We start from the raw sequence: 13,934 nt of genomic DNA, 5'->3' as shown, positions 1-13,934 counted from the left end.
GCCTTTGGTGAAATGTTCTATTTTGTTATGAATGCTATATGCATTCATATAAAGAGCCATCAATTTTGCCTTTCTTACAATTTTCCCTTTTGACTTTATTTGCAGGTGCATTCTTGTATTTATATGCTTAATTCTTACTCATAATTTTCTGGTTATGAATATGCAAACACACATATATAATTTTCAAATTGTTTTCCATCAATTTGAACTCTTTTTCAATGTCTCTGGCCCAAGTTCTTCCAGCTAACAAGGGCCTCTCAACCTTCCGTTCAGTAGCACTTCACTAACTGATTTTAATCACTGCAGCAAAGGAAAGCTTTGTAATTGACAAAAGTTTCTACTTAACTTGATTTGATTCTTAAACTGAGTGTTTTCATCAGTTACTAGAATTGTGTCCTTTTTGTGTCAAGCTCATGTTAACAATTACCCATTCTTTTGTCAGATTTGAAGAGCTCAAAATAACAGATGACTTGCCTACCCACACCTGCTGGGGTGGATTTCATCACTCACTTGCCACTGAAGAGTAAATGTTGCAACAACTATTTTCAAAATACCTGTTCAGTCATACAAGGCAGCATTTGTAATACCAAATTTTGTGTGAATTCTTATGGTTAAAGAGTAACTGCATTAGCATTTATGGCAGTTTCTTTTAAAGATATTGGAACAGTGTGTAAAACTTAATGATTTTATTTTCTTTGCCTCAGTAGGTGATCTGTCCATGCTAAAATGCCCTAACTTTGGGGCTGTAAGTGGAATGTGCGCCGATCGGCTTCTTCAGGCACAAAGACATAAATTCATCACTGTTCTTGGAGGAAGCTCAGTAGAAAACTTTGAGACAGTCCTTGATCATTTATTAGCATGGGATCTTCTAAACTGGGAAGAATATGAATCTGTGAAGTTACCGCAACATATGCCCAGTTCCAGTCGCAAACTCCTTGACATCATAATTTGTAAAGGGACAAGAGCCTGTGAACTTTTTGTCATTGTTTTGAAAAAAGTATTTCATAGCTCGCAGCTGAGTGATTTGCTGCTGCTGAACTATAATCCTCCAGAAGAGACTGATCAATCTACAACTGTGTCATTAGCTTTCCAGACTCTTCAACAACACAGACCAGACATAGTGAGAAAGTTGCATGGGCGGACGGCAGCTCTATTAGCGCTTCTGCGTGACTGTGGCCACTTTTCCAAGTATGAATGCGAGGAGGTTCAGTTGCCAATATACACACCTTCGCAGCAGGTACATGAACTGGAAGAATGAGCTATGTCACTTCCTACAACAGTTTAGTGAAAGGGAAGGATCAAAGACATCTGAGATTGATTTTGTGATTTTTGGAAAAATCTACGTAATGTTCATGAAAGTAGATTATAATGAGAAGGAATTTTTTTAAAACATAATATATTTCACTGCAATATCAGACCATGAGTAGTAAGAGGAGCTGTGCAATAGAGAATTGAAATTCACATATTTAAAATTCACATCGTTTTGGAGAGGTCCATAATTAATAAAGATCCTATCTTTTAGCTTCACTCCACTTGTCTAACAGACTTTCTATAAAGCTGAGTTTCTTCAAGTCTCATATCTGCCTCAATTTTTCTTCCACCTTTGGTTGTAGAGATTTTTTGGTCCAGCATGATCTTTATTACAGTATTAACTATCAGATAGTCACTACAGGTGGTTGGGTGGAAACAGTCTGAAAATTGTTTAAAGGTCAAATAATTCCACATTTTAATACAGAATTTAAGAAAATAATTATTAATTAGCATGAGGATAAATCAAGTTCCTTCAATAAAGGATTTTCTAAAAGTGAGTGAGCGCAGATACTGAGCAGAAGTTTTATTTCTAAGGTGATGGGCTAGTAAAGGCGCCTAATTACTATTTTGCTATTCTGCCTGGCTTCCACAACTAACTTTCCACCCCTAAATTCTATTGTATCAGCTTTCAAGGCTGCCTCCAGACGGATATATGGTATTTTGCTTAACTCGTCTTTCTTGCCTTGTGTTCTGTTACCAGACTTTTTTTTAAGTTCCTACCCCTCTGCTTCATACCATAGTAGAAATGACTTTTAAGACCCATGCTTTCAAATTGCCACGTGACTTAATAATCTGTACATCTGTGCATTTGCTGCCACTTCTCTGCTACCTGCCTGCTGCACCCTCTCCACTTCTAATTCACTGACAGTAAGCATTATCTGTGACTTTCTCTTCAGCACTTGAATCTTGTGTTCCTCCTCAAGTTCCACAGCTGGCTTTTGATCCTTTTCTTTCTGGCACATCTTTTTCATCCATCCTTCATTTCTGTTTCCTTCCCCCTTTCCAGCCAACTCTTTCTTATGCTCTACAAGTAAAAGGTTACTTCTGAGTAAGAATACCAAAAAGTCAGGATTTCTTTGTTTGATTTTTTTTTGTCTGTAGTTGATTGTTTTTGTTTCAAAGTCAAAGTACATAAATGTTGTTATATACCACCCTGAGATTCATTTTCTTGCAGACATTTAAGGGAAAATAAAGACATACAATATAATGTATAAAAAGATATGTACATGAAGACTGACAATCAATGTGTGAATGTTCAGTGCTCTGACTAAAGATAATAACTTCTGAAAGATTCAGGCGCTCGTGTTTGTCAGAGCTCTTAGCAAATTATTTTCTTTTGTATTGTTAAATTACATGCTATCCTCTCCTCTGCAGTCTATTCATTCGAATGTGAGTTGTTAATTTTTGTGTGTTCTGCAGTTCCTGTCATTTCATTTTTTGCTGTGTTCAATATTTCAATGACAGGCACGAAAGCTTCTAGATCTTACTAGAGGAAAAGGCGATGATGCAGCTCATGTCCTATTAGAGTATATTGAATCTGAACCTGGACGTATCAAGCCTGTGCTCGGTAAGAAATATTGCCAGCTTCTTCAAATTGATTTACTATCTGTACTGCAGATACATGGCAATATTGTTTAAAGGGTTTTCCACGTAATAAATCCATAGCTTTTGGTTTAGTTTATACTCACTTGACTACACTAACTCTTGCCCTGCTTCCTGTATTTAACTGCATTTTTCCAGTTTCAGTAGGTCCCTGTAATATCAGAGAATGGACGCAATATTCAACGTGAAATTCTTGGTCTTCGCAGACATCCTCAAAACAGAAGAAAAAACCCAGAGAATGAATGACAGAAAAAATAGGGAAGAACCCCAAAGCCCCTTACCACCCTCTCACATGCAAGCAGCATCAACCCTTCCCCCATCCTCCCACTTATTCTAGTATTCCCACCACCCACCATGCAGGCAAAAGCAAAGCCCCCAAAGAGAGACTATGGTCTACAGTCCGTCAAAAATTAACTGTTTGCTCCAACATTTCAACATCCCACAGGCTCGCTCTCTCACTAACAAGGGAGAGACCGATATCTCTCCTTCCACAGCGATGTGTTATGGTCTTGATGCAGTTGTGCTTCTAGATCTCCTTAATTATTGCTTTCCTTCCACCTTGATTAACAGGGCTCTCATTTGCATTCTACACTCATTCCCCCCCTCTGACCAGTTAGGGTATCCTAACTGGACAGAAATCCATTGATTTCTGTTTACAATAAGCTCTACAATTAAGCGTTCATTGTCCTTGAGGGTAGGGAAATCCCAAAGAGTCATCAGTTACTGATTTGTGCTCTTCTCAGTGCTAAGCAGTATACTCCTTGTTCTGAGATAATGGTCCCTCTTTTTGGACTCCTCGGACTGGGAAGATTTCATCCTTGCATCTTGCCTGTCAAGCCTTGAAGGAAAAAATGTAGTCTTAATGAGCTCTCTGTGCTTCTAAACTCTGGAAATGGCAGAAGCAATATATTCTCTTCAGTGTCGAGTAATGCAAGCCCACCATCCCTGGAAGCCTGAGCTCTTTTCGATCACAAGTACTTATTCTTATAGTTAAGGAACAACATATTCCATCCTGGTTATGTAGACATACAGATTGTGATGGTGTGACATGCATAATCTTAACTATTTGGTATGAAACTCCTCTCCTTGGGCACGGACGTGGACAGTTTTGAGTACAGCATGCTTGTTGCTATCCTGTGCAGCAGTGCTATGATTGGGAATCTGTAGACAGCAAATACCAAAATTAGAGGCTAGTTGTTTTGGAAGGTATTTCCGCGAAAGTAATATAACTTTTTATTCATTTTAAACCGTTGTAAGTGATGGATTCTATCAAATCTTCCTGCTCTACTGCATTGTTCCGAAGATAACCCTGTTCTTCCGACTTGTTCCACGTGGCATCCAGGGCAGGGAAGTGGACACACTGAACCTTCATCATTTCAGTCATTTTTCTGTCCTAGATGCCAGTATACTTTGTCCCCATTAAAGCAGCGTTATCACAAGGCCTTCCATCTAGAAAGTCCTGAATGTGACAACCTTAACCCCAGGAGTAGTTTTGGACCCCGTATCTAAGAAAGGATGTTCTGGCGTTAGAAAGGGTCTAGAGGAGGTTAATAAGAATGATCCCAGGAACGAAAGGATTTCTGCTGCAAAGTAGCATGTTTAAGTGAAGGTGTGGTTTTGGAGATAGCATTATGTACTTTTCAGATTTGGTTTCCCTTCAACACTAATGGTTTTCATTCCCAGAATTGATTTATAGTCCTAGGTTTCACAATCTGCTGCAGGTGATGCATTGCAGACCATGGAAAAAATGTTTCTCTGTGCCTCGTAGCAAACTGGCATTCCCAACTCCTCTGGGGCTCTATCAATGCACACCTTTGCAAGCAAAGGAATTTCCAGCACAGATTTCATTAGATCCATTTCTCAGTCACGTCACTAATTCCCCTGTGGATTTTTCTCCTGCTCCTGTGTTTACAACTTTGGCAAATGTTTTTCAGGTGTTGCTTTGTTTCATTGCAAAGTGTTTCTCTTCCTTCTGATATCTCTTAACAATGAAACCCTTAATATTTCCATAATCAATGGTGCTTTTATTCTTCTCATAATGTTGATGCTAAGGTGCCAATTTGGATGCAATGTTCCAGTCCATCAGGTCTGATCATTATGCTGTTGGTTTTTAATAGCAAGCATTTGTATCAGTATCATCATTTCTTTTCAAATGAAGATCAAATATCTTTCCCTAAAAGATGCCTCTGGATCCTTATTGATTTGTCTTGACAAATATTTGCATGTTTCCTAACTATTGTGACCTTATCTAATAGTTGTAAAGAAAGAGAAATGAGTAATTGAGATAGAAGTATGAATTGTGTTGGGTAATGAAGGTGACATTTTCCAAATTTCCAAGTTGCTGATCATGTTTTCTTCTGCCATATTGCAGCCTAAGCATATACAAGTTAATTTAGTCCCAAATGCCTGGGTTCATTTCATTACACTTGTATTATTAATTTGCTGGAGTCAGATCCAAAGAGCCAGATCTTCCATGGATTTTAAAAGCATAGAGGGCCACTTGAAAGATATTAACAGCTGATTGGAGATAACTGATTGTTATTGCATATTGATTAATATTTCATAATGCATTTGCACTTTAAAAATTCATTTTAAGCATGAATGGCTGAGATATTAATTGCATAATGTTGCTTTAATTTTTTTTTTGAAATTGAGAAGCATTTCCCCCCCCCCCCCCTCCCCGTGAAGTAAAAAGGCAACTGCAACTGTTATGAGATATTTCATATTATCATTCTGGAAAATCAGCTGGGCATTTCTGACCATGAAGGCTTTAACAGGATTTCCATCATGGGTGCATGGGATGATGGCATGGCAACAGTCCTGCCATCATAGCCTCCCTAGCACAGGCGTGGACTGAGATATTTGCCACATCAATCCAATGGCTTAGCTTCATCTTGTATCCCATGATTCTAAGTACTTCTTGTCCATCACTTCAGCCATGCTATCCTGATTCTGCCCCACTCTGCCACTTGAATCATTTCATGCTGTGCTCTGAATGTCCTTCATGCCCAGCCATAGCCTTAACCTTTAGATATCATTGAAGTTTACTATGTGAGACAATATGGTGCACCAGAATTACTGGGCAATATAGATTTAGTTCATTAAGTTATGAGGGGGGAAAAATGTTACAGCTTCAAAGACAAAAGTAACCAATTCTACCAAAATTCACAAGTGCAATTAAAACTATATGTCTTTTTTTAAAGAAAAAGCTTAATGCAATATAACATTCTGAGCAACACCGATAACTTTGACAACCAAGTCCAGTGCCTGGCCTTTAAGTGTGGCCTGGCAAAACTGTTTCTATTGGCAAGGGAAGGGGTGATGGCAGGCTACTGGCATGTTAAAACCAGTAGCTTCAGGCAGATGAGGCTAATCAGGGGAAGGAAAGCTCTGACCTCAAACCCCTGCTGCTTTGCGGCCTTACTCAGTCATGAAGATGGCTTTGAGGTTAAACTTTGAGCGAAAAAGCCACACCGGGAGTCCCTAAGACAGTCCTACATTCCTACAGTCCTACAGTCAATGCTGACTGGCAACCCCTGTGACGCACATCGCTGGTGCCCAGCAGTGTCGGTTTCTGCCATTCCTTTGGATTCGTCAGCTGCTTGGAGAGGGAGAGCCGCTTACATAGGCAACTGTTTGCTCTCCATATTGTAATGTCAGGTAGACAGCAGCAAAACAATATCCATGGTTGACCTGACCAAGGGAGGGCTTCAAGATCTAAGGAGCAAAGCATGAAATCAACCTAATGCCCCAGATGATTAAACATGATCTATAATCACGAGCCCATCATATATTTCAGCACACTATAGTTTGTTCGAAAATTCAGTGACATGGAGATTGCACAGATGCGCATGTGTTTAGACATCATGTAAAAGGCCTTTCTGGCCTGAGTGATTTATGCTCATTTCATAAGAAAATAGGTGGGGGGGGCAGTGGAATGTGGATCACTCAGCCTGGAAAGGAAGGGCTGGACAGATTACATTATCGGTAGGCTAAAGAGTAAATCAGTTAATTACTTAACCTTAAATCCTGAGCAGAGAAATAAGAAACATTTTGTGCAGATTATGCTTCTGCCATAAGTGGTGAGAGTCAATTAGCAGCGTTGCTTTATTTTAAAACATGGCAATTGTGACCTATGTTGTTGGCAAAACATTGCACTACATTTAACACATGGTTGATTATCCTATTCAGAAAGCTTGAAAATCTTTTTAAAAAGTGCACATTTGTAAATCTCAGCCATTTCTTTAATCTTTTGAGTGGTTTTAGTATTAGTCTCAATCTTCTCCGATCTACTGGAAATTGCGTACTAAAAGATGAAGTGAGACTCATTTAACTATGGTTAATGCAAATTGCAGTTTGGCAAAGTAATGTACCAAAAATAATTTAAAGGGTGGCAGTCAACATCTTTCCATTTATATTTTATTATCTTTTTCAGATAATGCATGCATAAAGTATCAGGATAAGTTGCGTTCAACTCTGGCTGCCCAGTCCCGATTTCTAACTAATTATGCAGGAACAGAAAATATGCGTCTGGAGAATGTATATGTGAATTGTATACTGGAAGTAACCAATGCTACTTCAGAAAGTGGCTCGTTGCGGTCTCTTATTGGACTGGAAGATATTTTTGGATCAGACGGCATATTAAATAAAGATGCAGATATGGTGTTGATCATTGGGGAAGCAGGAAGTGGGAAAAGCACTTCACTGCAGCAAGTGCAACAACTATGGGCAACAAAACAAGCATTCCAGGAATTCACATTTGTATTTGCATTTAGCTGTCGAGGGTTAAACTTCATTGATACAGAAGTTTCACTCAAAATGCTACTGTTCGAACATTGCTGCTGGCCAGGTGATCATCAAGATGTGGTTTTCCAATACATTCTGGATCACCCTGAAGAAATCCTGTTCATGCTCGATGGATTTGATGAATTTAAATTCCAGTTTACAGATGAGGAAAGGCACTGTTCACCCACCAAGCCTACCTCTGCATTGAATCTAATCTTTAACCTTCTCCAAGGAAACTTGATGAAAAACTCTAAAAAAGTTATGACCAGTCGGCCAAGTGCTGTAACTGCCATGTTAAGGAAATACCTACGGAAAGAAATTACTTTAAAAGGCTTCTCACACAAGGAAATTGAAGAATTTATAAAGAAATATCATGGCAACTCCTCAAATGCAGAGCATATTTTATATTTTGTTGAGGCAAACTCCGTTCTTCATGGGCTCTGTCACGTTCCCTTCTTCTGTTGGATTGTATCGAATTGCCATCGACAGCTAATGCAGAACGCTGGTGACTTCACTCAGACTATGACTGACATCTATCTTCTAATCTTGGATCATATTCTATTGCATTTTGCACACAACAGCCATGGAGTAAATGAAATTCTACCGAGCCAAATTGTGACCATCTTCCGTCTTAGCAAATTGGCGATGGATGGTTTAATCTCCTGTAACTATGTGTTTTCAGCTGCACAACTACAAGAGGCTCAGATATCTAAAGAAGACATTTCTTTGGGATTTCTTGTTGACAGTCATAGTTGTTCCCAAACAGGCACTGCCACTAAGAAGGGGACTTACGAGTTTCTTCACATTACTATCCAGTGTTTCTTTGCTGCTCTCTATATCACGTTAAGTGATAATATGGGAGAATCTACCCTTTACTTGCTGTTCAAATCTAGAGAGAAGGAGAAGTTGCCCTGCATGACATCAGCAGCTTGCATTGAGAGATTCCCATTCAGTTGTCTCCAGTCTCACGGGCAATCGGCAAGGAGATGCGAAACCATGTTACTGGAAGCAGAGAAATCAAATCTTCAAATAACAGCAAACTTTGTTTCTGGGCTTTTGTCAGGTAAACACAGGAATCTGATACAGAAGTTCTCAGGCATCCCAAAGCAATCGAAGAAGTGCAAACTGGTTAAGAGTTACCTGGCAAAGGGCATAGAGAAACACTTCTTATCCATACCACCAGCTGTGGGTGAGGAGAAGAAAAGTATGCACGCCTTGCCCGAGTTTGTGTGGTGGATCAAATGCATTTATGAAATGCAGGACAATGATTTAGCCAAACACGCTGTTAGCAATCTGGAGGTGGATCACTTGAAGCTGACCTATTGTGGAATAGGGCCGATTGAATGCACTGCCCTTGCTTATGTCCTCAAACACTTGAAAAATCCTGTGGGATTACAGTTGGATTACAACTTGATTGGAGATATAGGAATTGAACAGCTACTTCCCTGTTTGAGCAATTGCCAGTCTATTTAGTAAGTGCTTTTAGCTGAAAATTGCAGTTGCCAATATTAGTAAGTAATTATGTTCCCTTGTCATTGTTTTGTCTCTTTATATTGCGAATGGCTTTAAATTTAAATGTCAGTATATTCCAGCAGTCTTTTACAATAATTGACAACAGCATAGGCAAGTAAACTATGGCTTTGACATCTAAGGTTGAGTTCCTTGTTCATTGTCATTGCTATAGTAAAAGACTAGAATTTTGCAGAACAATGTTGAAAATTTTCTGCATATATTGAAAATCAGATTTCAACATATTCCGTTCAGAGCATACCATCATGAGTAATGGAGAAAATTAACACAAATAAATTAGTGCAATATCTTCTCTAAAAGCAAGCATCCCTAAAAAATAGACGGTTATGATGTTAGTAAAAAAGACTGACTGTTACCTTACTCAACTTGTAACTCTTTCAAGAAAAAAAAGGAAAAGAGTCCTGAATTTTGTTTTCTATTTTTGACCTGGACTTTACCTTAGCGTCTAGTATTCCTGACCCTGAATCAAGTGGTTATAATTCTGAATGCGGTCCCAGAAATTTGACTACATGTCTCTGTATCTCAGTTTGGTACTTGGGGAATGATCCACACTTAGAAATTCTTCCTGAAATCTCTATCATATATGCTACATACTGCACAATGAAATGTGATCTTGAAGGCAACTACTAAATGCAATTAGCATTAAAATTATAGCATAGTCCTTTCCACATATGATGTGCTACGTACAAAGCCACTGGATGTGCACAATTACATCAACCTGTGTGAAATACAAGAATCATGTCACTTTGGCGAATAATTCCTTGCGTATTTTGGCCATTATCAGCATATGCAGTGAATATTAAGTTGACCTTTACTGAAGGGCTGGATGTTACTTAAAGGGCCAGTTCTTATTTAGCCCAAAGTCCTTGAGTTAGCCAGAGCAATAACACCTTCAATTCTTAATTTTTAAATTCTCCGATCTGAAATGTTGACTCTGGTTCTTTTTCTACTGATGTAGCCTGGCCTGCTGAGTACCTTCAGTACTTTCTGCTTTTAGTCTTCCAGCATCTATAGATTATTTTCTTACTGACACTTTCAGTCAATTGGAGGAATCTATTATGCTTTTAAGCTCTGTGACTATGCTTCCTGTTCCTGACCTGATGCCCCACTGACTATCAGTTTGATTTTGCATGGTGTGTCAGATGAGCATGATGACCAAGTCTACTAATTAGATTGCAACTTGGAAATAGCAAAAAATACAAAGTTAAATACAGCTCCTCAGGGTAGAACATCATCCAGGAAATCTTGTTACTTTGCTCTCAACTTTAATGGTAAAGCCTGATTTCTGGATGGGTTACCTGCAAATTTTATTATCTTAACACCCATGTTGAGTTGCAAACCATGTTCTGTAGGACAACACTTCCCTACACACTTAGGCTAACAACCCCGCATTCAGACTTTAGGAGCATTTACACACACAATAGAATTATTCGCCCATTGTCTTCAGATTGGATGCTGAACTGTCCGCCTTTCATGTTAAATGTAAATCGTTCAATGAAATTGTTTGAAAATAGGGGCTCTTTCTGTGTGCTTGCAATGTAACCATACCATCAAAATGGATTACTGGGTCATTTATCTTAGGAACATTTCAGGCTGTGGATGAGTTGTGTCTGTTCCAAGATTATAGTAGTGAATACAATCGCTGCATCCAAAAAATGGAGAAGAACCATTTCATACAACAGTTCTTTTTCCTTCATGACAGCCTGTAATGTAGTACTAAACAGAAAGTGCGCTTTCAGGCTTTCTGTATGTTGGTAAATTGATTAGGCAATTTGCAAGATCCAAAGAATTTAGGTTTATGCAGAACTGCCGTTGTTAGAATGGGCAGGGTTAGAGTGAGGAACTGAGGCTTGAACAAAACAGTCAGAGGGTAGAATGAGGTTTCTGGTAAGTTTTTCCTTCATTATTATTGCATAAATGGAGCCCAGAGAATGGATCCCAGGGTAGTGGTGAGCTCTTCTTGCACGATGTGGAAAAACGGGAGATTTCCAGTGTCTCCCATGACTACACCTGTAAGAAGTGCTACACCTTCTTTTCGAACAGACTCATTCAGCTCTGCTGTCATAAGGATCATCACAGAAAATCTTTCCTACCAAATGCAATCAACATATACAACAGTTCCTCTCTGTACAACAGGAGACCACACTTCATTGGTACATTATTATGTATATTAGTATTCTGTACATTATTATTAAGTCTGCACACTAACTGTGCTTTTAAATGTTGCTGCTGTAATGAAAGAATTTTCCACTCAGGATCAATAAAGTAATATTGTTAGTATTATTACAGTCCACATTAGGGAACTGGAAGTGGAGCTGGAGCTGGATAACCTACGGGTCATTGGTGAGAATGAGAGGTAGCCGCCCCTAAGCTGCAGGAGGTGGTTAGCTGGGTGACTGTCACTATCAGAATGAGGTTTAGGATCATAGGGATATGTTCTGGTTTAAGGTGGTGCTCCAAAGGCATGCAACAGCTTTGTGGTAGATTGAAAGGCAATAGATTTGACTGAAAATATTACTTGTAACATCTTTTCTGAAGCAAATTGTGGTGAATTATCACCACAGACAGTGAGGAGGCAGGCGGAGGCGAGGCTGATTCGGCGAATGAGCCATGCTGGGGGACATTGGAAGGCGCAATGTGTTTGAGCCACAGCAACAGATGGAGTTGGTATCGCTGTCGCTGTTGCACTGAACAATGGAGAGGGGTTGATGCAGAAGAGATTTGATGCCTGTCCGCCTAACTCGGGTGTGAGGGTGGATTGCTCCAAGCACTGAGCAAATTTGGTAAAATTGAGAATGACTTTGGGCTGGGCAGCCCAAGCGATTCGTGGCACAAGTAGACTGGAAACCCAAGTGATAGGAATGGAGGTAAGGTTCAGACTTATTTTGCTCGCTCTCCCGAGAATATTAATTCCTTTCTCTGCGGTGCCAAGGCTGTAAACTGATCAGGCAGCTCTGCATTTTTACCCTGCTGCTGTGATAATCTGGGATAAGCTTGGGCCTACTCCAGCTGCTTTGGGAGTGGATTTGAGACTCAGTCTGGTTCAGAATGCTGTTGGCTTGTTTTTGTTGTGTAATTTGGCATAATTTGTGTGTCTTTTTTTTCCTCTCTTCTCTGTGCAGTGTCTTTTGGTCTGTTTTGTTTTTAAATTGGGTTATTCGCGTTTCTTGCTTTGTGGCTGTCAGTAATCAGACAAATTTCAAGGTGTATAATTTATACACCTTTGAATCTTGAATATATAGTAAAATTTGTTCTGCAGCAGAACTGTGCAATGTATAATAAAAATATAAATTACAATAAGAAATATAAGAAATATAATTTAAATAAGTAGTGCAAAAAGAGTGAAAAAAGAAGAAAATAAATAGTGAAGTGGTGTACATGGGTTCATTGTCCATTGAGAAACCTGATGGCGGGGTGGGATGGGTGGGTTGTTTTTCCTTTAGGCTCCTGTACCACCTCCTTGATGGTGACAATGAGAAGAGAGCATGCCCTGAGTGACAGGGGTCCTTAATGATGGATGCCAATTTTTTTTGATGCATCATCTTTTGAAGATGTCCTCCTCCCAGCATGGAGGACAACATCCATGACAGAGATGATTGAGTTTGCAGCTTTCTGCAGCGTTTTCCAATCCTGTGCAGTGGTCTCTCCATACCAGACGGTGATCCAACCAGTTAGAATGCTCTACATAGTACGTGTGTAGAAATTTGCCAGAGCCTTTGGTGACATGCCAAGTTTGCTCAAACTCCTAAAGAAACATAGCTGTTGTCATGTCTTCTTGGTCATTGCATCAATATGTTGGACTCGGACACATCTTCAGAGATGTTGACAGCCAAGAACTTGAAACTGCTCATCCTTTTCACAGCTGATCTCTCGATGAGGACTGGTGTGCTTTCCCTTGACTTCCTGAAGTCCACAGTCAACTCCTTGGTCTTACTGACGTTGAGTGCAAGGTTGTTGTTGTGACACAAGTCAACCAGCTAATCCATCTCACTCTTGTATGCCTCCTCTTCATGACCTGAAACTTTACCAACAATAGTTGGGTTATTCGCAGATTTATAGATGGTATTTGAGCTGTGTCTAGCCACACGATCATAGGTATAGAAAGACTAGAGCAGGGGGCTAAGCATGCATCCTTGGTGAGAACCGATGTGGACTGTCAGTGATGAGGAAATCAAGGATCTTATTGCAGAGGGAGGTACCTAGGCCCAGAATTCGGAGCTTTTTGATTATTAGTATGGGTATGATGGTGTTGAATATTGAGCTGTAATTAATAAACATCAGCTGGACATGGGTATGGCTACTACCAAGGTATTCCATGGCCGAATGAAGAGCCAGCGAGATTTCATCCACTGTAGACCTATTGTAGCGATAGGCAAATTGCAGCCAGTCTGGGTACTTGCTTAGGCTGAAGTTTCTTCTGGCCAAGACCAACCTCTGAAAGCACTTCATCACAGTAGAGGAGAGTGCCACTGCGTGATAGTCATTGAGTGGGCCCACCCTGCTCTTTTGCATACTAGCATGATTGTCACCCTTTTGAAGCAGGTGGAAACCCCTGACTGCAGCAGTGAGAGAATAAAGATATCCTCGAACACTCCTGCCAGTTGGTTGGCCTAGGTACACCATCTTTGTGAGGGTACTCCCTGTTACTAGGTGTTCTGACATTGGCCTTTGAGACAGCGATTCATCGGATGAAGCAGGATTTCACA

The 13,934-nt window shown here is 39.8% G+C and overlaps 2 protein-coding genes across 5 annotated transcripts in view; one reads left to right on the top strand and one right to left on the bottom strand.

Moving 5' to 3' along the window:
- Positions 1-13,934, top strand: part of nod2 (nucleotide-binding oligomerization domain containing 2) — a 53,362-nt gene that overhangs the window by 7,643 nt on the left and 31,785 nt on the right. For 2 of the 4 annotated variants that reach the window (XM_059992872.1, XM_059992869.1), the window contains 3 exons: positions 708-1,237; positions 2,776-2,878; positions 7,349-9,170. In XM_059992872.1, coding sequence (XP_059848855.1) covers positions 719-1,237; positions 2,776-2,878; positions 7,349-9,170 — 2,444 coding nt within the window. In that variant the 5' untranslated portion in view covers positions 708-718. Of the gene's footprint in view, positions 1-704; positions 1,238-2,775; positions 2,879-7,348; positions 9,171-13,934 lie in introns of all 4 variants that reach the window. The other 2 variants (XM_059992871.1, XM_059992868.1) reach the window with 1 other exon arrangement.
- snx20 (sorting nexin 20) overlaps positions 1-13,934 on the bottom strand; it is a 98,639-nt gene that overhangs the window by 58,344 nt on the left and 26,361 nt on the right. The gene's annotated exons all lie outside the window — the stretch shown is intronic.

The sequence above is a fragment of the Hypanus sabinus genome, chromosome 17 (assembly GCF_030144855.1).
Source record: "Hypanus sabinus isolate sHypSab1 chromosome 17, sHypSab1.hap1, whole genome shotgun sequence".
NCBI lineage: Eukaryota > Metazoa > Chordata > Chondrichthyes > Myliobatiformes > Dasyatidae > Hypanus > Hypanus sabinus.
The sequence above is the reverse complement of the archived record's forward strand: the minus strand, read 5'-3'. Positions and strand labels throughout refer to the sequence as shown.